General features: G+C 39.6%; 2 protein-coding genes across 2 annotated transcripts in view; one reads left to right on the top strand and one right to left on the bottom strand.

Moving 5' to 3' along the window:
- Positions 1 to 494: 494 nt before the first annotated feature.
- Positions 495 to 14605, top strand: LOC140235059 (ubiquitin-protein ligase E3A-like). Its single transcript, XM_072315096.1, has 11 exons — positions 495 to 819; positions 2155 to 2190; positions 3160 to 3518; positions 5501 to 6726; positions 6921 to 7065; positions 7476 to 7681; positions 8456 to 8620; positions 9923 to 10078; positions 11254 to 11327; positions 12866 to 13009; positions 13750 to 14605. The coding sequence occupies exons 1-11, from the start codon at positions 743 to 745 to the stop codon at positions 13868 to 13870; spliced, it is 2709 nt and encodes a 902-aa protein (XP_072171197.1). The 5' UTR covers positions 495 to 742; the 3' UTR covers positions 13871 to 14605.
- An 8586-nt stretch (positions 14606 to 23191) lies between these two features.
- Positions 23192 to 25698, bottom strand: part of LOC140235387 (NF-X1-type zinc finger protein NFXL1-like) — a 34603-nt gene continuing 32096 nt past the window's right edge. The window contains exons 15-18 of the mRNA XM_072315416.1: positions 25111 to 25277; positions 24489 to 24669; positions 23893 to 24033; positions 23192 to 23429 (exon numbers count right to left, since the gene is read on the bottom strand). Of these exons, the coding sequence (XP_072171517.1) occupies positions 23259 to 23429; positions 23893 to 24033; positions 24489 to 24669; positions 25111 to 25277 (660 nt within the window). The 3' untranslated portion in view covers positions 23192 to 23258. The remainder of the gene's footprint in view (positions 23430 to 23892; positions 24034 to 24488; positions 24670 to 25110; positions 25278 to 25698) is intronic.

The following is a 25698-nucleotide window of genomic DNA, read 5'->3' as shown; positions in this document are numbered from 1 at the left end:
AAAAAAAAAAAAAGAAGCTGTTCACGAAGTGGGGTAGGCCTACGGGTCCCGAGAGAACCATTCTTGTATACACATCTAGAAGCACATACACACACCTGACACACAATTTAAGCACGCAAGTACAGTGTACACCTAGACATTATTTCGATTGAGGGAAATTCTACTTTTGACTACATTATTATCTATTATCTCATCATATCATCGTACGTGTTTCATGGTTCAACGAAACATAGGCGCCTCGGAAGTTCTGACATGCGCGGGCGACCTATACTGAATGAGAGGTGATCATACGCTGGCCGAATTGCTTCTCCCCTGTTCGAGCGGTCGCCAGGATGACCTTCTTCGTCACATCACACGAATAAAGCATTATCATACATCGGTATACATGGACATGCATGTATTGACGGCCGCCACCGCAGTATAACGTTGTGCACTGCATGATCACGCAGGAGGAATGAGCTGACTAACGGATGCCCGTTCCTTGAAGTAGATTATCCTAGTAGATTATCGAGCAGTGAAATATGCGATGAAACCGGAGCCTATGGACGCTTTGTGAAAGTGGAAACAAGGCAGTCTGCCATTCCAGAAAATAATACTGCCTGCTGGATGCCGAGCTCACTGAGTGAAAAGACAAGCAGTTAACAGAGTCAGAGAGGTGTGTTGTCATGTTATTGCACTGACTACCGGACCGTTGGACAGAATATTTCAGATTGCTTGCGTGTGGTCTGGGTTAATCTTGCGTATGAATTCAACGAAGCAGGATTCGAAAGCTTCGCCTCCTCGGGAAGAAGCTCTAGAAGAGGAAGCAGTCCAAGAAAGGTACTAGATTGCATTATTGTATGCATCATCATGATAATGTAAGGCATCAATTTATAATCATGATAATGTAAAGCCAAGGTCAAGGAGTGAAGATTAAACAAGTAATTTATTAAATATTGAATTTGAAGTTAGGCACCTAATTTACCACCTATCGTCACCGTAGGATCTGCAGCTTATTTATTCCAAAAGTAATAAACAAATTCGACTAGATCTAGAAATGTTTTGCCTCAAATATGCCATAGCAATAAATACTGCAGTTTTGAATATTGTGTACGTGACCATCATGTTGATTCTGAATCTCTGTAAAATTTTAGTGAAATAATGTCATTTTAGTGCATGCGATGCACTTTCTTTGCGCGGCTTAGGGTAGGATCTAACAAATAGAACTAAATTTACCTCAACATCGGCACACCCCTCCCTCCATAGGTATTTTCTACACATGAATTTCACAGTCGTGCGTCATGTTTGCAATTTACTAAGCTGATGTGTAACTGAACTAGTCTATATTTAGTTTTAATGTTAGTTTATGAGTTTGTTTTTCGTGTCTTCGTTATCATTATTCTCAATAGCTTATGCCGCTTTAATAATCCCATGCATACTTTATCATTCTGGTTTCTAACGTTACAGTTAAGATATACCCTAACAGCTATGATATGCAGGGTGCCGATGTTAAGGTACCCTGCCAATACGTGGTTACCCTTACCATGTACACTCTACAGCTGTAACGTTACGTGATGACCGTGATTATGGCTATCCTGGGTTTTGGGGGCTGAATTCTAGCTTCAGCACAGTCATGCCCTAACCAAACCTTAACCCTATAAACCCTAAACTCTAACCCTACATTTAATCATATTTAACTTTTGATACATACTGTATCACTTACTATTCATTTTTAAAAAAATTTTTACTTGGCTTTCCCAAGTCCGTAGGTATGGTTGAAGTTAGAAGCCTAGAATAATTCAGCACCCTAAAACCCAGGATTGCCGCCTACAAAACATTAAGAACCTCAAATGATTCAAAGTGCACACACTTCCCATATATATTTCTACTGACATTAAATTCAGAGGTGAATCAAAAGTGGCTTTCTAAATTCTATGTTTCAGACAGAGCTGGTCAACTTAACTCATAATTGTACCAACATAGATCCTCGTAAACACACAGGTAGATGTTTCAGTTGCAGGGGCCACATACATGTAACAGTAAGGCATTACATATCTGTTCAGTATATAGAGTGATATGTACTTAATTTGTTTGGGAAAAAAAAGTGTAGATAACTTGGTATTCAGATAATTTTTTTTTTTTAATCATGAAAACTATTCTTTTATTTATTTGCAGCAATTCAGGGGAAGACGGTGACAGTTCAGATGAAATGTAAGTATGCCTATCAGAACATCGGATGCAACTGAAGTATCAAGATAAATAGTTTATTTTACACGCATTCACTCTACATATGCTTATCTGATACACTCTCCCCATGCCCAGAGTTTATCATTGCAAGTCAGTTTCTTGAGCAGATTGAACAGTAGTGTGTTGAACTTGCAAGTACTACACAAGCCTTTTTCATCCTCAAGTAGGGATGTTCTGTCTTTTTTTTTTTTTTTGACAGTGCAATTATTGAAGTGAGCTGAGCCATAAAAATTTGAATGCCCTGGTGCCGACAATGATGCTGAAAATTCATGGTTCTGAAGAATGCCTTCCCATTACTTCTGAGACATGTGTGTTGGGAAAATACTAAGATTATGAAGATGATGAACTCTCATTCCACCTTTCCATGGAAATTGCACAACTTTTGCACTGAATGTCAGTGGGAGTTGCTTCCATTTGTGGCCTGTTTCGTTGGGAACAGGAGCTGTTCAAATCAGTCCATGGTATTCCAGCAAACGGATTGTGCAGGTGTGGGATTAGAACAAACCCGTGACCACTTCTTACTGGCTGACTACTAAAGACCCTCCAATTTGATTCAGTCATCTGTGGTTCCACCAGTTTCTCACAAGATCCAGTTAGGTGTCCTTGTGTCTAGGAAACTTTGGACATCATACAGGCCATCAAATTCGGTGCCCAGCAAATTCTTTTGCAAAGAGTGGAATTCATTACAAAGGATTCTGACTAACAATGCACAAAACATGGATGCCTAGAACATTCTAATCATATTAGTAATAATTCGCGCAGAAAAAAAAAAGATGGTGTAGATTTCCCCATATGTTTATCATCCTAAGAGTACTTGAGACCAGTTTTTAAAAGGTGAATAATTCTTGCAGATAATAGATGTCGATAGACTACGCCTGAGTTAAACATGCCATGACAGTTGCTTGCTTGCCATATTTTGTTATACCTGTGCAGGAAGCGCTCTGTTGCACGAGGGCTTATCGAGCGCTACTTCTATCAGCTCGTGAACGGCTGCGGTAATGCCAGCTGCTGCAATGAGTTCTGTGCTTCCAGTGGTCGTCGCCAGAACCTGAGCAGCAACGAGGCAGCAGCCATGGCACTGGACCTCTTCAAACGGAAGGCGACCCTGTGTGACTCTGCCCCGCCCAAGCAGCAGAAAACAGGGAAAGATGAAGATGATGGAATGGAGATGCAAGGGGTTGAGCCTTCAACGAGCAAATCAAGTAGCGTTTCCACACCATCAACGAGTTCCCCCAGCAGCATGACCACCAGCACCTCTTCTAAATCACATAGGAATAGTAGCATTTCAGAAAGTAAGGAGCACTCGCGTCTCACTTTGTGTTGTACTGCATCACCCAATTCTCAGAACATCAAACATTTGTGTTAACTTTTTTCTTTTGAAATAATATTAACAATTATATAAAGATAAGTAACAAAGCTGCAACAAAGTTCATGCTGTATTCACCAATGGTTTATTTCTTCACACAAAGAACCTCAGTATCAACACTTGAGAAAGGGCGGCGAGACGCTCAAAAATTTGTGTGAAGAAATAAACCGTTGGTGAATACAGCATGAACTTTGTTGCAGCTTTGTTACTTATCTTTTTATCTTGCCAACACGTGGACTACCTTATCAACATATATATATATATATATATATATATATATATATACATACATATTTCTTTTTGTCCCCGCCGAACAAGTTCGAGCCGGGGACTATGAAACGGGCTCCGTACGTGTGTGTGTCCGTGTGTCCGTCCTTCCGTCTGTGCGTCCGTCCGTCTGTGCGTCCGTGTGTGATCAAAATGTTCAATTTGCTACTTCTCTGTCATTTATGACCCAATTTTGATTCTGTTTGCTTTATATGATAGCACTACATGGGAGCTTTGAAAGTTCTACACAGAATTTCAGTTGTGACCTTTGACCTTGACCTTTGACCCATATTGTACATTTTGCTTCAAAATGCTACTCCTTTGCCATTTCTGACCCGATTTCAATTCTGTTTGCTTTATGTGATGGCACTAGGTGAGGGCTTCAAAACTTCGACACAGAATTTTGACCTTTGACTTTTTTGACCTTTGACCTTGATTTTTGACCTACAGCTGTATATTGTACATTTTTGCTACAAAATGCTACTCCTTTGCCATTTCTAACCCGATTTCAATTCTGTTTGCTTTATGTGATGGCACTAGGTGAGGGCTTCAAAACTTCTACACAGAATTTTGACCTTTGACTTCTTTGACCTTTGACCTTGATTTTTGACCTATATTGTACATTTTGCTACAAAATGCTACTCCTTCGCCATTTCTAACCCGATTTCGATTCCGTTTGCTTTATGTGATGGCACTAGGTGAGGGCTTCAAAACTTCTACACAGAATTTTGACCTTTGACTTCTTTGACCTTTGACCTTGATTTTTGACCTGTATTGTACATTTTGCTACAAAATGCTACTCCTTCGGCATTTCTAACCCGATTTCACTTTCGTTTGCTTTATGTGATGGCTCTAGGTGAGGGCTTCAAAACTTCTACACAGAATTTTGACCTTTGACTTCTTTGACCTCTGACCTTGATTTTTGACCTATATTGTACATTGGCTACAAAATGCTACTCCTTCGCCATTTCTAACCCGATTTGGATTCTGTTTGCTTTATGTGATGGCACTAGGTGAGGGCTTCAAAACTTGTACACAGAATTTTGACCTTTGACTTCTTTGACCATTGACCTTGATTTTTTTTACCTACATTGTACATTTGCTACTAAATGCTACTTCCGGCGGGGACATATATTACACACCGCGTAATTTCTACTTTTCCTTATTTTTTTAAAACCGAACTCTTTGGTAATTTTATGGAGCTGTCGTAACACTTTGGTCAAAATAGCCCAGTTGATATGAGAATAATGCAAATTGTTTCCAATGGTTGATTCATACAAACTGACACAAAATTTAAGCATTGGCACATCACTGCAAAGTGCAGCTTAAATCTTGCTGCATATGCTTTTCATTCATCCTTCATTAAGACAGGGGAACGAAGTAAAGATCCTGTGTGATAAGTGTAGATTTGATGAGACTGCACATTCTCAGTGGTATGAAAGACTTTCCTTTGATCATGATTTGTCATTGTGCATGGCTCTATGAAAATGATTAGTAATTACAAAGCAAGTGCTACAAAATAGTTGTGATGATACTAGTAAATAACCAGTCTAAAGGTGAAATATTATTTTGCATCATGTATCTGTGAAGTAGGTCTCTTGTTAACCAACTGATTTTTGGTTTGTCTTTTTACTCATGTAGGTATAAAAGACCTGTCTTCCCTATCAGAAGTCAAGGTCTCGGAACTCATACAGATTTGCAAGGAGTCAGAGAACTATTCGCCACTAGTTCGTGTAATCGGGCAAGTGTTTTCCTGCTGGCAATCACTGAACAATAGCTTCCTGCGGATTGAGACCGAGGGACTTTCGGAGAAGGAGAGGAGGCAGGAATTTGAAGGAGAAAAGGAGGCAGATGAGACGGAGGAAGGGCTCCAAGGTATCAGTACTCGTCTCGCGGATCACGACCTGGGAGAGTGCTCTTCAGAGACAATTCGTAAGAAGGAAGTAGACATTGGGGCGGTGCAGCGTGTTTATGATGCAATTTTTAAATTAGACCAAGAGAATGTGAATAATGCTATGCTCAATGCAGTGACCAGTCTAGCCCAAAACGCTGATGTGGAGGTCCGCTACAACGCTCACTTTCGGGACAGCATCCACCATCTGAACTTTGTCCTAATAACGATGGAAAACCCCATGATGTCGAGCCCGGAGTATCTAGAAGTTGCCTTTCCCACGTTTTGCCGAGCGCTGAGTCATCTCCCCTTGCCCGCCTGCTCCAATCTAACGAAGACGTGGGCGAAATTTCCCGCGGACAACTTGATGCGGAAATTGCAGGCCCTGCAGCAGTTGATTACTTTCAAGGTGCTCAGCGGGCACTTCAACGCCGGCCCGCGGAGGATAACAGTCAACGAAGACGATGCAATAACCTCGGCCACAGACTGCATGAAGATGCTGTACTATGCCTCCATCCTGGGAGGAGAGGTGGAGGTCGGAAGTAGACTCTCCCGAGAGGAGGAGGAACTGAGTCTCCAGGAATTCCTTGGAGCCATTGGCCACGAGAACAAGGAGAGGAAGCCACCCAAGGAGGATCCCTTCAGCAAGGAGCTGAGGGTCAGTGTGATGGACTGTCGTAAACCGCTCATCCCTTTCAACGAGTTCTACAACGAGCCCCTCAATGACCAACTGGAGGTGGACCACGACTTCACCTGCTACAAGAAGGAGAGCGACGGACGCTTCTCCTTCCTCAACTACCCGTTCATCCTCACCCCAGCAACAAAGAACATGGGCCTCTACTATGACAACCGGGTTCGCATGTTCCACGAGAGAAGACTAACGCTGCTGAACAGTCTCGTGCAAGGGGAGGAGCTAAATCCCTACCTGAAGCTGAAGGTGCGCAGAGACCATGTGGTGGATGATGCGTTAGTCAGGGTAAGTCATGATAGCCACTTGCATGCCACCTGCTGAGATGCTGTATATTCCTTATACTGAATGATTCGATAACTGGTAGAAATATTTTTCTGTGAAAAAGTACCGTCTCTTTCCTGTTCATGCCCTTATACTTTCATATGATGTGTCCCTTTGTTGACTGATTCTTTGATCTACCCTGTCTTTACCCTGAGCAGCTAGAGATGATCGCAATGGACAACCCACTGGACCTGAAGAAGCAGCTGTACGTGGAGTTTGAAGGGGAGCAAGGAGTGGATGAGGGCGGTGTTTCCAAAGAGTTCTTCCAGCTGGTCATCGAGGAAATCTTCAATCCTGATATAGGTACAGCTTCAAGTATTGATAGACGGTTCCTGAAATGTTACACCAGTTCCACTGGTGATTCTGTGATCCTTGTAGTGGCGACAACAGGACACTTGAAGGGCTGTTTTATTTCAGTTTTCTAGATACTCTGTCTGGCTCACTGAGAAAGTACAGAGCACTTCTGTGACACTTACGTATAATGTATTGCCTAAACAGTGGCTCAAATGCAGGTTTTGAGGTACTTACTTCAGAGCATTGTGCTGTTGTCCTATCTTTTCTTGAAGTTCTGAGTAAAACCAGTCAAGCTTTTGAGAAATTTAGGAGTGTTTCAATGATATTAAAGTGTCCTCCCTAGATTAAGTAGACTAGTAAGGAGAGAACAAGAAGTTGTTCTGATAATATTTTTCCCCCGTTTCTTCAACCTCTGCCAGGTATGTTCACAATGAACACAGAACTGCAGACATACTGGTTCAACCCAATGTCGTTTGAGACGGACCGTCAGTACACCCTGATCGGCATCGTGCTGGGTCTTGCCATCTACAACAACATCATCCTCGATGTCCACTTCCCCATGGTCGTGTACCGGAAGTTGATGGGACGTCGCGGTGTCCTTGCTGATCTACACGATGCTCAACCTGTGAGTCTTGAGTCAGAGGTCTCATCACTGTTATTTAACTCTGTGCATTATTTTAATGTGACCACATTCCATTCATTATGAGAGCCAAATGATCTGTAAATTATCACTTGTCCAAGCAGGCTAGCATACTATATACCCCATATATTTCGGGAGCATGATATTTGTGTGAATTGGGACTTGTTTGGCAACTTTGCAAGTGATTGAATTCATGATCCAGAATGGCAGGGATGGAATGAAAAATAGGAATGAGTGTTGTCCCTCTTCAAGGGAAATGTTAGTGATTTCCCACTGTAGAGACAACGATGCACTGCATATCTTTTACAGTAGGGCAGGCAATATTTTCAAGAATTGTGGCAGGCAATATTTTCAAGAGTTGTTAATTTTACAAATATTGCTTGCAAAAACACTGACACATCTAGTGTAAACTGGCCTTGTTTAACTTTTGACCCAAGCAAGTTCAACAAAAAACAAAAAACAACAACAAAGGAAAAAAAAACAACAACAAAGAACTGGAATTGTTACTGTGAAATTGCACTCAGTGATTGGTTGATGGCTGGAAAGAGTACTGGATGATATTCCTTGTGTAACGTGTAGTGAAAAGTGCATCACACATACAAAACTTTTTAGCTTGGTATGGAGGTCATGCACATTTATGCAAATTGGTAGAATTGTGGCACTGAAGTATTAAAAAGGGAGAATTACACTTTGTGTTGATGGCTTTTTGAGTTTGATTTGTGATGATCGGTACTTTTTATTTTCCTCCGGTACTGCTAGGTGCTTTACAGCAGCCTGAAGGCTCTCCTTGACCATGAGGGGAACACTGAGGAAGCCTTCATGATGAACTTCCTGATCAGCTACACAGACGTCTTCGGCAACACGATCACTCACGACCTGAAGGAGAATGGAGCCGACATTCCCGTCACAACAGAGAACAGACAGGTCAGTGCGGGAGGAGATGTGCTCTCTCTGTACAACTTTTAACCCTTTGTGTGCTATTAGCACCAATTAGTACAGAAAACCTATAGCAGTGTACACACTGTCCAAAGTTCCTGGTACAGGAAGGGTTAAAGGAAGGCACAAAAAAAAAAAAAAGGGATGCAAGAAAGAAAAGAAAACAGGAGGGGAAAAAACAGTCATTATCATGTACAGTAAAATCAGATATCATGCAAATATTTTGATTTAGTGTGAGATGCAGTGAAATGCAGTGTGATATGATGTATTTGTGAGTACCTTGTGATTCCCCTCTCTATATCTGTCAATCTCTCTCCCTCCCTTCCTGTCTTATCCTCTTCCTACTTTGCTATTGTTCTCCCTATTTCTGGCTTCTTAATTGTTGTAGACGTATCAACATGCATACATCTCATATTAGTTTAACCATCTTTACATGAATGTAAAATGCCTTATTCTGTTGCAAAATGACTCCGTGCAGCCTGTGCTTTTGACCCCTATTGCATTGAAATATGCAGTCAAACTTAAGCTGGGTATCAGCCAATCAGAATCGAGTATTTAGAGATCTTTGTTAGATTTTCTGACTTATGTCTGATCTCAACTTGTATGCAATAGGGCCCAGGTCAGTGTTTGTATACAATTGTATTGACCGATTCGGGTTCGTTGAGGGCAGCAGACATTTTATGGCACTGGGCGCAGCCATGAGCTCAAATTGCGGTGTCTCAGCCGACCCCCCCTGCTCTCCCCCACCCCCCGGGCAACATGTTTATCGCGCACTTGTAACAAAGGTTCGCGCACTAAGCAAGCATTCGCGCACTCAGTACGAGACTCCCATTGGCTAAAGCTACCATGCATCAGTTTTTCATTCTGTACGCGTGCTAATGTAGAGAGAGGGGTGGGGAGTGGGAAGGGGGGTCGGCTGAGACACCACGTAATGGCGCTGCCCATGCCAAAAATACACATAGCGCGTCACAGAATCGGACAATATTCCACATGGTGAAATGCATTGTATGAGTCATAACATTGATATTTATAAATATCCCAAAGTTTGAAAAACAAAAGTATGTTTGAATGTCTAGGTGCAGTTTCATTTGTCATTCTGTTGTATGTACAAATTTATAGATACAGGTATGAACTTCAGAAAGTAAACTCTAGGATCTTTCATGTTATAACTACCCTTATGTGTACATGAAGTGTTCGTCATTTGTGAAGTGTTATGCAGTTATACTGACTGAATTGAAAGTGAAGGATTTGACTCACTGTATGTTTTTAAACTGTCACACCCGCATACAGGAATTTGTTGATCTGTATGCCAACTTCATACTCAACAAGTCCATTGAGAGGCAGTTCAGGGCCTTCCGGAGGGGCTTTGACATGGTGACAGATGAGTCACCACTCAAGACTTGGTTCCGGCCCGATGAAGTAGAGTTGCTTGTGTGTGGAAGCAAGGTAGGATGTGGCTCCGTGGCTTGTTATCAGTCACGTCTGGTAGACAATTGTCTGCCCAGGGCCTTGTTTTATCAAAAGATATGATGGATTGTAAATTCCCTTAGTACACAGGCTGCCATAGACTTATGATAGAAATCAACTATATAACTATACAATCAATTATAACTCTTTATAAAACAGGGCCCTGCTATGATGTGTGTTTTTGAGTATTAGGCATCTATCATTTCAATTGAGGATCAGTTTTGGGGGCACTGTGGCACAGTAGATCAGACTTCTAATCGGAGGACCTGAGTTCGAATCCAGTCCAGTGCTTACGTCCTTGTACAAGATGTATTTACCCTCCATGTCCCTCTCGACCCAATATATTTCCAAATATATACCTAGCAATGCGAGGGTAGTAATGATGGCAGGGCCCTCTGGTAGATCAGTGTTAATATTGAAGAGGCTACCCTGGATAAAGAAGTAACCCATAGACCACAGACCATAGACCGTATTAGTTGAAACATATTATGAACAGGATGCTATGGACTTGCCGTAGGGCAAACAGTATGAGTGGGCATTTGCCTGTTGAGGGCATGGGCCCTTACCTTACCCAAATGCCCATTCTGGCAAGTGGAAGAAATATCTTTTTCTAACAAATGTGAGATTGGGAAGAATTGTTTATACTCCTGTATTTTGATTTGTAAGTTTCTTTCATTTCTCTAGGCAGGTGGTACTTGTGGCTCCACCTAAAATCATGGTATAGATATTTGTTGTTACATCATGTAAAAGCAAACCCAGTTACAATATGATCGCTGGGACAGCTGTTTCTTTTCCCCTTTTTTTAATCGATACCTTCTCGTGAACATGCCAAAAGAGACACTGTCTGAATACAGGAATGGAAAATCAGGACTGGGGAATTCCCAGTTACAACATGGTTGCTGGGACAGTCGTCTCTTTTCCTCTCTTTTTAATCCATACCTTCTCGGAAAATGTGCCAAAAGAGACACCAGCTGAATGCAGGAATGGAAAATCGGGACTGTGGAATTCACCTTGTTAAAAGTGGTACCTTGTATTAAAGCGAACTTGTTACAACAGGGTTTGCCTGTATTTTCAAAATTTGGGTATGACACAAGTGACTGTTGTTACAAGAAAAATGTTTTCCAACTCATGTATGTATGTTCCTAACCTTGCAGAACTTTGATTTTGATGAGCTGGAGAAGGCAACGGAGTACGACGGGGGCTACACAAGCTCTTCTCCTATTATCAAGTATGTCAGATCATCTCTATCACTCTTGTGTTTGGGAGGGTTGTGTTCCTCTGATAGGACCCACACATACATGTAGCTGCTACTAACATCTTCTGAGAAACAGTTCCTTACATTTAAAAAACAACAACCAAAAAACACAAACTATAATGAATGAAAAGATATGCTCAGGAGTCGTGCATTGTGTGGCAGTTCATAATCATTTCATTGGTTATATATTTTGTTGTATATATGCTGTCTTGCTTTATTTCACAAAGATAAGTGCTGTCAAGTTGTAGCCAATAGAGGACAAAATTACTTGATCAGATTTTGAAACTTGACACTGAATAAGACATGTGTCCTTTCACTCTGGTTATATGATGACTCGTATGTATGGAAGCATTTATTAGAATCATCAACAGCAAAGTATGGCAGGGTGTATTTGATGCAGCAGAAATCCAGTTCACTGATGTTTGATGTCATCAACAAAAAGGGTGTAATTTCCATGTACTGGATAGTGCATATATTTAGTGAGTCTAATTTTTTGGTGAATCGGGACTTTCCAACAATTTGCGATTGTGGAGTACAGTACAGTAATGAACAGAGGAATCTAAAGGTGCGCTTCGCATTCATGTTGGGATCAGACTTAATATTTTGGTGTGTTGTTAAATTTGCGAGTAGCACCCAACTCGCAATATTCGTAAAAATAAAAATCATGGGAAATATATTGCACATCCAATGCATGTTTCATCTTAGTCAATTATTTTTGATCTCTTTACAACCATAAATGGTATGGATGATGACAGACTCCTTTGGACTAGTGAATTCACTTTGTTATCTTGACATTTTGTTATATTAGAGTTTGCAAGACAAAAATGTTAAAAGACAAGTTCACCTTCATCAACATAAGGATTGAGAGAATGTAGCAATGTTAGTAGAATACATCATTGAAAGTTTGAGGAAAATCGGACAATCCATTCAAAAGTTATGAATTTTTGAAGTTTTTGTGCAGTCACCGCTGGATGAGAAGACTACTGGAGTGTATGATGTCACATGCGTACAACAATATAAAGAAAATATAAAGAGAATTTCAAAAAATGTCATCTTTTGAAAAAAGTACACATTCCCTTGACTCGTTACTGACATATGTTATGGGTAATATTATTCCCATTGCCTTTAGAAAGAGACAAGTCAAGTGCTCTTTTATTATGTGAAAAAAGTGAAAATATGTTGAATTTTCTTTACATTTTCTTTATATTGTTGTACTCATATGACATCACAAGCCTTAGTAGTCTCCTCATCCAGCGGTCCCAACACAAAAATTGTAAAAATTCATAACTTTTGCATCAATTGTCCAATTTTCCTCAAACTTTCACTGATGCGTTCTACTAATATTGCTGCATTCTCTCAATGCTTATGTTAATGAAGGTGAACTTGTCCTTTAAAGGAGAACAATGACTTTGTTATTGAAAGAATTTCTCTAGCAATGTACTTTATGAAGACAGTCCACTTTTCATAGTTTGCATATCACTCTTACTATAATTCTCTGTCTGTACAATCAGGTATTTCTGGGAGATTGTGCACAACATGGACGATGATCAGAAGAAGAAGCTGCTGATGTTCACCACAGGAAGCGATCGAGTGCCGGTCGGAGGCCTTTCCAAACTCCGCCTTATCATTGCCAAGAACGGACCAGACTCAGACAGGTGAGCAGGTTGCACGGTGTGGTGTGAGCACTTCTGATGCCAAACTAAAGCATGTGCTGTAGACTCGAGTATGTTGATGTGAGTGCTGCAAGTGGTAGAAAGTTGAGCATATACCTCATTCTGCTCTGAGTGTAGGGGGTGGGTCTCTCATGTTATGAGGGAAATTTAGAAAAGGGAAAGAAATACGTATGAAATTCACATCTGTGGTATGTTCTCCTAGTAACCTTCTAGTCGTGGTGGGATGAGTGCTGTAAAGCCAGGAAATTTTTACATGCATGAAACTTTCCCAAATTTTGTGTGGAGCGAAATTTGCAAAGGTAAAATGCACATGAAAGTGTTTGTCTACACAATGCATTAATGCCAGTGCCGATCTGTGACAGTTTCATGCCTCAATAAGGGCTGTTGGTTCCAATCCGCGAGAGTTGCATGCTGCTATTGTTTCTGATTTCCTCTATTTGATACCATATCATTTATACTTATGTCGCCTATCCTTGACACTTTATTTTGTTGTAGTGATTTTTATGATGCCTACATTATTCTTCCTATTCATAGCAGTATTCATTGTCTGTGCATGAATGATATGCATTCAGTGGGCTTGTTTATGAACTAGGAGCCAGACTCGTCTTTTGGGTTGATCTATTTCATCGCTGTATGTCTGAGAAATGCATCTGTATTCAAGATGCAAGATGTGTACGTGCATCCCTTCTCTCTCATCCGACCTGACTTCTTCTCACCCACAGGTTACCCACGTCACACACCTGTTTCAACGTCCTCCTCCTCCCTGAGTACTCCTCCAAGGCCAAACTGGAGGAGAGGCTACTCAAGGCCATCACACACGCCAAGGGATTCGGCATGCTATAGCTTCTACTCACTATACTCCGTGCTTTCGTTGTCTCTGCGAAACGCACAGCAATGCAACATCGCAACAAGAAGTATGCATGTGCACACGTTTGTCCATAAATTTCTCTTTCTTTTTTTAGCTGAGAAAGGATTTGAAAAATTCATCAATGTCGTATCAGCCTGTTTGAAGACAGATACATGTAGGCAGATATGGTTTTGATATGGTTCTGATTGTGATATAGCCAAACAGCATGCATCTTCTAAAGATTTACCTTATGCAATATTTTGATTATTTTTTAAAGTACTGTAAGACTGTATAGATCCTCACTTGTTGATCTTTCTGAACTTTAACCTGTCCAGATTTGGGATTCCATTGAAGTCATTGACCACTTTATTGCATACATTTATACTAGAAAGTGTTTTACTCCACATTATATACTGAAATCTGTTGCAGCACCAAACTGGATTCATGGAGACTTTTGAAGATGCTTTGTGAGGGGAATTATCTTGTTCATATTGTTTGAGAAATATCACCAGCAAGGTTCCATGAAGAAGATGAAAGGATAAGACATGTATGTCTGAGTGTTAGAATAATGCATATCAGCAAGCGAGCACAATTTCATTAAATGAGGCTTATTGACCCTTTGCAAAAAGGTGAAGTCAGATTTAGATGAATATTAGTGCAGAGGAGAGAGGAAAGGTGAAAAAAAAAATAAATTGAAGACTGAATATTTAAACCATTGCTGGAAAGGAGAAGATGGTTGTCGGATATAAATTCAGCTATTTTTCAGAGCTTATACTCACAGTGACGTATGAGTGTATATCCAAAACTGCGTGTCCAGTCCAAGGCTTGTTGTTGGTTTTGTAGAGAGAAAATGATTGCGTGCGTGCGTTTGATAAGTAATATGGGAAATGAGCAGAGCGTATACAATCATCAAAGTTTAGTAGTGTGCAAAAAATTCTCCTTCCAACAGATATAATTCTTTCTGTCTTTGACTGTTACTTTTCTCTTAACGTTATGATGCATATGTTTCTTCCATACATGGTGTATTTAAAAATATGATACCGGGGTACTTGACATATCCACTTCTTCTTTGAGCAAAGTCACACGATCAACACTGACCATAGAGAAGGCACCTCATGATATCTCGGGTGCATCAAAACAGCAAGTGCATGCATGGGTCTGCATCGATTGATTTGCTTCCTCTCAGCAGGCGTGGACCTGTTGTAACTGACTTGCTCTGCCACTGACAAATCTCTTTGCCCATGATAGGAGAGCAAACTATGATTAGATATGCATCAGGTTCCTTCCATTGTGCAAAGTGTCCGGTCCTGTCATTGTCTTTCTTATGTTACACTTTGTTCTTCTTTTTGTTGGGTTTGTGTGTTCTTTTTTTTTGGGGGGGGGGTGGGGAAGAGAATAATCATGCTAGTATCTTGATGATGGTCAAGGTGGATGACATGGTATCAAATTTACACTTCATTTTCTGGGAAAAATCATAGGACAACTTTCTGCAAACCCTCACGCTGACTGATAGCGTGAGCTATGAGCTATTCCCAGACTGCTGCATGATATGTTGTATATTATATGTCGGGCAGGAACTCGTCACACCAGTCTATACATGTAACACGAACAGTAAGAACAGTAAGAAGACGGGCTGCGTGCTCGATAGGTATGTGAATGGGACTCAACAACCATGCATGATTCTGGCTTCTTCAGTGAAGTATACATGGTATATAATGCCACATACATGTAGATGGTCATTTTACCCCGTATTCATTGATCACTGGATGAAGAAAGGCTAGATTTTTCATTAGCCATGAGATGATGTTACTTCACAAAATCCATATCTATGTATAAAACGTCACTGGGGTGACAAGACCTCGTATATACAAAATGTCAAATGTTCAGGAGAGAAAAAGAACAAACAAACATGGCAGCCAAAGCACTATATCAAATGAGATAGCCTTTCCTCTGACATGCCGTGGTGGATTCATGTTTGGGGAAAGACGGATAGGATTTGGACAGGACATCACTTAAATGATTATTTGACTATTAACTGGTTAACTGGTTATCTGACCTAAAAAGACATTTTTACCAAAATTTGAGATACAAGGTCTTGTCACCTCAGCGATGATATGGTAAAGTGTAGATTTCCTGCTTATTTTTTGTTCTTTCTTTTGCATATTTGGGTGACTAGTGTGCCTCCTCTTCACAGAAAGAGTATTTCCTTCCTATTTGATCACCAGATTGTGGCAAGTAGCATATTTCTAAGTCTGTCATAGGAGGATAGAACTGTCAATTGATTTAATATCACGTTTGTTGAATGAAATGCAAAAATGCCTGAGTGCTGTCAACAACGACAGGAAAAGGAAAGACATTGGGAATGGTTTAAATGATGGATTTCTGGCATTTATTCTTAGAAAAGTATATGAGCAGTCAGAAAATGGGCAGGTTACCAAAGAGTAGAAAGATGTCTGTGAAACGCTTCCTCGTATGATGTCTTGCCAAGGATTTTGCGACATCAGTGGCATACATATAAAAAAAAATGCGAAGAGATAAAAAATGGTGGAACAGTTTTGTTGATGAAAATATTGTGACATTGAATGACCACCGTTTGGAGAGAAGTGCGCTCTCCAAAAGGTTTGTTTGAACGACCGTTCATTGTCTTGTGCTCTGGTCTCGATAATATAATCGGTCAAACAGAGAAACAAGAAGTCAAAATGCTGTGCGTTCCTCGTATGTCGCTAAGATACAGCTGAACCGTCTATGCATGACAGCTATATAAATGAAACCTGATGCCGTGACACAGCACACACAGCAGCTAAATGTCATTACATGTGGTACAGGCGACCAGCAGGGAATAGAAGGACCGAAAAAAAACCAAAAAATCTGTTTTCTTTGATGGGAAGAATTTTCACCGACTGGAGATGGCTTAGAAAATGGAACGTACTGAACATCAGGAAGAGGCATGTGACTCGTGTACCCTGTCTTTGCCTCTGTAGGGATGTTAATTGATTACTATTTGCGAGTGAAGGTCATCGTGTCTACTCTGTGAAGTTCACATACATATCTGTACATTTATAAAGTTATATCTATCAATCATGTGGGATTTAGAAAGAAAGACAAGAAAAGCAGCTTGAGATGTGTAAACAAATGTAATGCGAGATATATGAATATTCCGCGTTGACCCATATGGTATTGAAACTGGCAAGATGCACCCTGCAACATCTGTCAACGTGGACAACATTGGTAACGACGCTTAATCCTGGTGAGCTGGCTGATTTGCTCTATCAAAGTGTTGGGAGAATAGTTTAAAAAGAATTGGCGAAGTTTGTGCCTGGCTGGTGGGAGAGAGAGAGAGAGACCCAGAATGCTGCTCTCATATAGACATGAATTTGTGGATGATTGGTGTCTCGTTTGTCACTGTGCGTGGTTCTTCCAGCAGTGTTTAAAGGAGTGTGTAAATGGTTGCAGCTGGTATGAAGGAATTACAAAATGTAGGTATGACCTGATTTTACAGTAGTCTTCAAGCTGCAATCTTGTTTCTTCAAAGCTAACCAACGTTATTAGGTGATCTGTGTAGGCAGACTCTGTGTCTCAAATCTTCTTATATTGTGCATTTGCATGTTTTACTGGCAACTACCACTCACAGAAATATTTATATTTCAGCTGAAGTAATTTTCTCATTTCATAGAATTGTTTGTGATATTTTTGAGGAATAGTCTTTAAGATGGTTTGTTTTCAAAGGAATGCATTCGTGTACGTTTCAATGGCAGTCTCGTTCTAAATACATGTAATTTCCATCCCGACGGATTGTTTGTAGCACTTTAAAACAAAAACACTGCTTCCACTGTGTAAAAGGTAACATGATACTTCAACAAGCTTCTTTGACTAAAGAAAATCATTGCAAAGTTGGCAGTTATGATATAGGCACAGAAATGTACAGCATGTACAGTGTGTACATCAGAGGTACAAGTCAAGGGAGTATTTAAAGTGACTCTGTATACAGCAAATATCACCATTGCAAACCAAATCCAAGCTGGGCTGCTTGGAAGGTTGCCAATTTCAGATAACCCTAAGCATTGAAAATTTAGAGATAGCGTCGGGGTTCTGACAGCTGTCTTGCCTTACTCAAGAGTCCGAGGATCCTGTGTAAGCTCACCAGTTTCTTGTACATCACTGAACATAAAGCTTTGTATGTTTGGTAATCTGATAATACTGTGGGACTACTGCTTCCCTAATAATTTCACGCCTCTTTGATGAAAACATCCCTGGGGAAAAATGAATCGCGCAAAGGCTTTCAGTAAAAAAAGAAAAAAAAGTCTGTGTAATTCCCATTGCTGACATTATGAAGGCTGTTGAATGGGTTTACAAAGCAATTTTTCTGAGAGCTCACGATTTGTTGAAGTAAGATTGCGAAATATATGTGACGGAGGTGTCAGATGTATATTAAGTGGGAGCATATGGTGAAGGTGTTGCATCCTCCTGACATACTTGTAAGAACTGTAATTATTTGACTGTTAATGTTACAAGTCAAATTGTAGCGTAGAGGTAAAGTGTAATTAAACCATGTTCATTTCTCATTTACTGTTGTCTTAAGATAAATAAATCATAATTGTTTGATTCAGCTTAAAAGCAAACAAAAAACACCTGAGCCTTCCAAATGTGCTGATGTGGTCTGTGCATTCACATGGTGTCTTGTGTGGTAGTGTTTGGTTGTTGGTAGTGTACATGCTTCTGATGTAGCAGAGAATGCACAGCAAGTGTTTGTATATCAATGCTGTGTAATTTGTAGTACATGTATTGCTTTTGTCCATTCATCACTACATTCACATGCTGGAGGGAGGATTGTATCACAGTTGATAAATGTGGAAATCTAAGAGTTGCTACCAAATAGACCATTGTAATATGGCTGAAAGGAAGGAAAGGAATAGAGGGAGTGGGGCTTTTTGAAATGACTAACAATCTCTGAATTATCAGTGCTTATTAATGTCAACAGGCACTTTCTCAATCAGTTGCAACCTCTGATGGCATATTTTCTCATGTTATGTTTGATTCTTTTTTTTTTTGTTGGTCAGATCTGTTATCATATGTAGGTGGACGAATTTATGGGAAACAAATATATTTTTTCTTTACATGAATATTTCTTCAAATGTGGGTAGGTTCCCACTAATGAGATTATGATATCAAATAACAATAACAATGTGACAAGAAATCTTGTGAAAAAATAACAATATGATTTTATGATTATTTCCATGCACTGACATTTTAAGGTAAAGAACTTCCATTTAACAGCTGATTAGCACTTGTTGTCCTGCAAATAATGATAAACGTATTTGAACACATATGTTGAATGGAAATAAAAACAATGGCACATTTCTCATACCGTAAGTGTACAAACATTATCCCTTCATTCAGGCTATCTGAGTTGGGGAAAGCAGGAGAACAATTCTGACTGTATCTAACTACATTATGTAACCAGCTCCGTGTGATTTAATGTTCATCCCCAGACAAATTCTCTACATCATCATGCATCACACAAGACTCCACTGCAACTACACAAGAATGACCTCCAGTGCAATGTAATGTAATCAGCAAAATCAGAGTCAGTTTTCGATATACGTACATGTATTTTTCACCATCACTTGCAGATGTCCCAACACTTCTAACAACATCACACAAGACGAAATGTGCCGGTACAATGTGATGCTAATTAATGGTATGGCAAAATTGAATATCATTACTCTCATCATGATATCCTTTAAGCCAAGCTTTTAATGCAACAAAAGAAGTGAATCAGTGACCTTGCAATGTAAGGGAATCCAGTCCCTTTTCACATTTGGCATGGATTTACAACAGTACATGCAAAACAGCAACAATACAAAGAGAACATTGAAAATTCTGCTGAGATCACAACATGTAAAGTTTGCATTGCACAAAGGGAAGTAGCTGCAGACAATGTCCTTGCAGCCATGAAAAACATTTTCATCACACCAGTTTGAACAGGAAACTGATCCTTACAACGGCACAACTACTCCAAATCCATGAACACAGAGTTGCACAGCCATGCTTCACAACATACTGTTGAAAATAATACCAACAATCATTTAAATTTTCCACGGTGGGGTCTGCAAGCACAGACTAGGCTTCAGTTCAAGCTTCTGCTCTACATGCGGCACGTTTTTGTGCAATTTTCAAAACCTGTCCATTTTACATTTCGATTTGAGCATCACTGTCTAGCTAAGTTAGCAGAGTTAGACAACTTCTGAGTCAAGCCACATTAATGCTGTATGGTTGGTGGGTGCAGCAGTTTGAAGGAGATAGAAATTGAAGGACAGAGGTACAGTTGTATTCACTGTGTCATTAAAGGACAAGTTCACCTTCATTAACATAAGGATTGAGAGAATGCAGCAATATTAGTAGAACACATCAGTGAAAGTTTGAGGAAAATTGGAGAATTGATGCAAAAGTTATGAATTTTTAAAACTTTTGTGTTGGAACCGCTGGATGAGGAGACTACTAAGGCTTGTGATGTCATACGAGTACAACAGTATAAAGAAAATGTAAAGAAAATTCAACATATTTTCACTTTTTTCGCATAATAAAAGAGCACTTGACTTGCCTCTTTCTAAAGGCAATGGGAATAATATTACCCATAACATATATCAGTAATGAGTCAAGGGAATGTGTACTTTTTTCAAAAGATGAAATTTTGTGAAATTCTCTTTATATTTTCCTTATATGGTTGTACGCATGTGACATCATACACTGCAGTAGTCTTCTCATCCAGGGATGACTGCACAAAAACTTCAAAAATTCATAACTTTTGAATGGATTGTCCGATTTTCCTCAAACTTTCAATGATGTGTTCTACTAATATTGCTACATTCTCTCAATCCTTATATTAATGAAGGTGAACTTGTCCTTTAATGTATCCTGGGCCCTATTGCACAAACAGATGCATGAAACATAAGTCAGAAAATCAAATGAAAGTGAGGTACAGTGGACTCCCATTATAACGAAGTCTTCCGGACCGGCAGTTTTCTTTCGTTATAAGCGAACACATAAGCAATGAAAATACATAGAGCCGTTAATGTTGCAGCAAAAATTTTTATTTCATTGTAACTGGAATTCCGTTATAAACGTATTTGTTATAATGGGAGTGCACTGCATTGGCAAATCAGAATCGAGTATTTTGAGACTTCTGTTTGACTTTTTGACTTCTGTTTAATCTCAATTTCAATGCAGCAGCGCCCTGATCTATAACTATTGGGGGGGGGGGTTCAAGTCTCCTTTAATGGACTTTGCTCTGATATCCTCAGTTTCTGAATATTGAATTAACCTTCCCTTTTATACCTGCTGTAGTTAGAAATGAGCGGGAATGTACAATCACTTGTACTTTTGACTTTGCACACATTAACTCTACTATTCACTAGATCGTCCTCATGTCTGAAGATTGCATCTACTGGTAAAACACAGACTGATAGGTCTTGAAAGTCAGGAAAACATAACAACATCAAGAGACAACTATGATAAACCAAGGCAAATAATGTTCCTTATGAGATGAAAGTGTTTAATTCAACTCTACCTGTACCCCAAGAGAGCCGCATGCAAAGCACGCATCAAGATACTTACCCTCCAAGGCTAAATTTACTTTAAAGTATCCCTCAATAAGACAGTCCACAACTTCCATGATTGCACGAGTGCAGCATGCTGAGGGTTGAATATAATCATGCCATGCTTTAGAAAAGATGGCAATAAAAGAAATAATCTGCAAAAATGCCTGGAACCCATCACCATTACATAAGAAGTCCATCAATAATTCAGAAAAGTGACTATTTAATTGAAGTGAATGCCCAACCACAATGTACAATAAATTCTTGCTCTGATTGACAAATTGACATTCATTGAGATAAATATGCACATATCATTCAGTGCTGCAGTTGTAGCCATGATAAAAAACCAAGTATGTATGCCCATGATTTTCTATCTTTGCTAAACTAAAACACTGAATAATCAGTGCTTAATTAAGTTAATGAAGGGCAATTAGTAAATCAATTGCAAAAAAAAAAAACACAAAACTTGATGGTAGAATTCATTAATTTGAAAAAAAAAAATCTTGCTCTATATCACAAGGAGAAGGACCATTGAAATTCTTCAAATTCTTCAAATTCTATGTCAAACAGTCTTAAAAAGACTAGGAAGTGTCTTTCAATTTACAACTTCATGAGTTGAGGCATCAGAAATATACACATACAGTGTATGAATAATAATTGTTAACAATTTTCACATGTTCCCATGAGTCATCAGCACACAACAAATATGACCTGTTTCTATATCAATTCAACCAGGTGCAAAGTGCTTTTTGAGTTTACAAGAACTTTACCTCACAACGCAAAGACTTAAGAAAAAAGGTGTCACAGAAAAGAACAATTTAAACATTGCGTGCATCCATATTTCTTGAATCCAAGATTATCTTTGCACATATTTTGTGCATGTTTTGGGAATGCGTCCCATTTAGATACTAAAATGATGTCATACTACTATGTTTATTTGCAGTTAGTACATGTGCAACCATTGTGGATTTTCTTTTTTTTTTAAATTCATAAAACCATGCAATATTTCCATGTACTTGATTCCACAAAATAATTTTGGTAAAGGCTGCAGCAGTGGAAATAATTTCAAAAAAAAAAATCAAATCCAAACATTGTTAGTGCTCCAGTTCAAAAAATATTCTCTGACACAGGAAGCTCACATTACAGTGGTAACACAAATCTTTGGCACAACATTTTGAATTCCAGTGACTCACTTTTGTAGTTCCTCCTTACCTACAAAATCCCTAATTTTTACCCAAACTAATAGTGATAAATGCTCTGTTTTATTGAAAGAAATATATGAGAAAAATATATATATATAATGTAATCATATAATGCAAGATTGAATCTGAAAAAATGCCAAGAAATGCTTTATTATAAAGCAAATTAGGTTGTCATGTCACAAGCACATGTGATCTGGTAAATGAATGACACATCTCTGTTAACAGTGACACACAATACAGTCAATACATTTACACAATGCCCGTCTGAAACATCTTACCCACAAAACAAGAGGAATGTGATACTAAAATACACGTATCCCTGGAAATCATCCTTCCACTGTACAAGTGGAAATTTTCGCGGTGTTGAAATTTTTGCGCAACCAGAAACTAGCGCGAAAACAAAAGCACGCAAATATTTTAGCATGCCATATGTTTCTTTGTTGATGTCTTGATTCCACGGAATTAAAAGCACGCAAAACTCATCTTACCCAGCTGAGCGTGAAAAATTACTCGCGTGAAAGTATCCACTTTTACAGTAACTTGTACATTCCTGGGTATGAACGAGAACACTCCGCACATCCCAGTCATCACTGCAGTAGAAGTAGATAAGCTGCGAAACACAAGATGGCTGCTCCTCCAGCTATGACGAGCATCGTCTTCCCGTACTTCTCCAGGAAGGTTTCCTCCTCGACGATCTCTCTCCTCTTGCGCGTTTTCTTCTTCTTGTTCATCAGGCGGTTGTACTCATCAAGATCCTTCTACAGAGAGGAGAGTAACCACAACAACAACAACGCAAACTCACTCGAAGGGAAATAAATAATTTTCATATGAAAGACAACTACAACAACGAACACAATGAAAAAACGAAACCCATATAACAAATTCTAAGAAGAAAGGGAATACTGTATTTTTGTGGCATAAAATTTTTGCGAACTGTCACTGGCATTCAAGGCGTACAGTGTAGACAAGAACTTTTGCATGCATTTTAATTTCACAAATCTTGGCTCTTGCAAAATTCACAAAATTAAAATGGATGTGAACATTCCTTGTTTAACGGTTATTGCAAATATTTGATAAGTCCAAACCAAATTACTGTTTACAGATAGAGCAATCAACATACAATCTTCACAGAGAGCAGTGCATCGCAAAGAAGTCCTACTGTAACTCCAATGGGTTTCTTTATGACAAAGGCACATCAGAGGGACACTTTGGTTTTTTTACCTGCTGCTTCAAGTTCTCCACTTCTGCCTCCTTCCGAGCCTTCTCTTCCTCTTTCTGCTGTCTCGCCGCTTTCTGCTGCTTGCAGGCATCATCACACTCAACGCTGGTGTTTCCCGCACGCACCTCACGGCAGTAAAACTCCTGGTAAAGAAAAGCAAGGATTTGAGTTCCAATGCATCACTTCCCGACACTCACTAAAATGATGGATAAACTTAATTGGACAAATTTGGTTTCCACTGCACAATTTCATAAATTTTCTTCTTTTGTAAAAGTTATTGGCAAAACTTCATGCACATAAACCAAGTATTATGATGCTATTGAAACCACATACTTGCATCTTTATTGGATCAAAACGTGATCATCCCTCACACACACATCTTTGGGCGGTTAGATAACATGAATTCAGAAATACATTAGCGTAAACTTTGGGAAACGTATCACCCAGTATTGATATCATAAATAGATCCCGCATAATAAGTCAACTTGGGCAGTCACAACTTCCTAACAGAAATAGATAGATGCTGTACGAATATGTACACAAAATGTTGTCAGTCACATTTCGGGCAAGACAACAATCAGCTCCTGTGGGAACTCACCTTTTTTCTCCGCTTACACTGGCACCGCTTGGCCACCTTGAAGGTGCAGGACTGGGGATCAGAGCAGGGCCCCGAGTGGCATGTCTTGGAGCAGGGGTGGCCACAGGCCAACTCCCGGGGGCAGGGCCCCTTGCAGGATTGCATCTCCTCCCTCTCTGTCTCAGTAGCTAATAGCCAAGCACTGTGTCATAATTTGGAGAGGACAGCCACAGAGATGTCAAGTTTTTCTGGGCCATTTTACTGATATCTTTAAAAGGAATGGCTCTAAACTGGATGCACAGGAAAACACAAGTTTGTGCCTTTCTTGAAAATACATGCTTGTTATGTTATGTCATGTGTATATTTCTTTGTGTCAAATGACACTAATTTCAATTAAGTGTGAATGGAAGCAAGGTGAATCAAATTGAAACATGCTTCAGGCCACATGCATCACCAAATTTCGAGAGTAAGCTGAAGATCAAATTTGCAAGAGTGTCATTGTAAATACCCTCGAATGTGCTGCATCTCCACTAATGCCCTCTAACCTGCGCATTACTTGTATATCAACAATAAATGTGTGATCAATAACAAACAGGAAGTAACAGTGTCCTACGACATCAAGTAACCTACAACGATGACTCACTTGCACTCCAGATACAGGGCCATGGCCTTGCAGTGGCAACGAGTCTTGTTGGTCTTCTTGCACGGGGGGCAGGGTCCCTCGTGGCAGGGTAGCCGACAGTGGTGTCTGCACCCCTCGGGGCGTTCCTTACTGCACCCCTCCTCACACTCCTGGCAGTTGTTTCCAGCCTAGGGTTATTAAGGTTCAAAAATCAGTTTATTACATCTTCAAAACAGAGACAACTAATGTATCAATTATGCAGTTATTTGACAATCTCTCAGCAATAACACACTGACTTGAAAAAAGAGAAACACAATGAATTGATAACACAATAAAATTCAAGGCAATCCTAAGGGCCATAAATTGTTAATATGTTTGCCATTTACACCATATAAAACATTCACAAATTTTTGCTGGAAACATTAAGAAGACTGTGTATTGGTTTGATACTCACTGAGCATGCATTTACAGAATCACATCTGCCTTTCATTGTTTTTGAAGCTTAGAAGATATGTAACAAAATCAAACTGCATTCAGACTCACAAAACCTCACAATAACCATTTTGCACAACCTGTACAACAGACCTACAATAATCCCTTGTGTACTTT

The sequence above is a fragment of the Diadema setosum genome, chromosome 11 (assembly GCF_964275005.1).
Source record: "Diadema setosum chromosome 11, eeDiaSeto1, whole genome shotgun sequence".
Taxonomy (NCBI): Eukaryota; Metazoa; Echinodermata; class Echinoidea; order Diadematoida; family Diadematidae; genus Diadema; species Diadema setosum.
The sequence above is the reverse complement of the archived record's forward strand: the minus strand, read 5'-3'. Positions and strand labels throughout refer to the sequence as shown.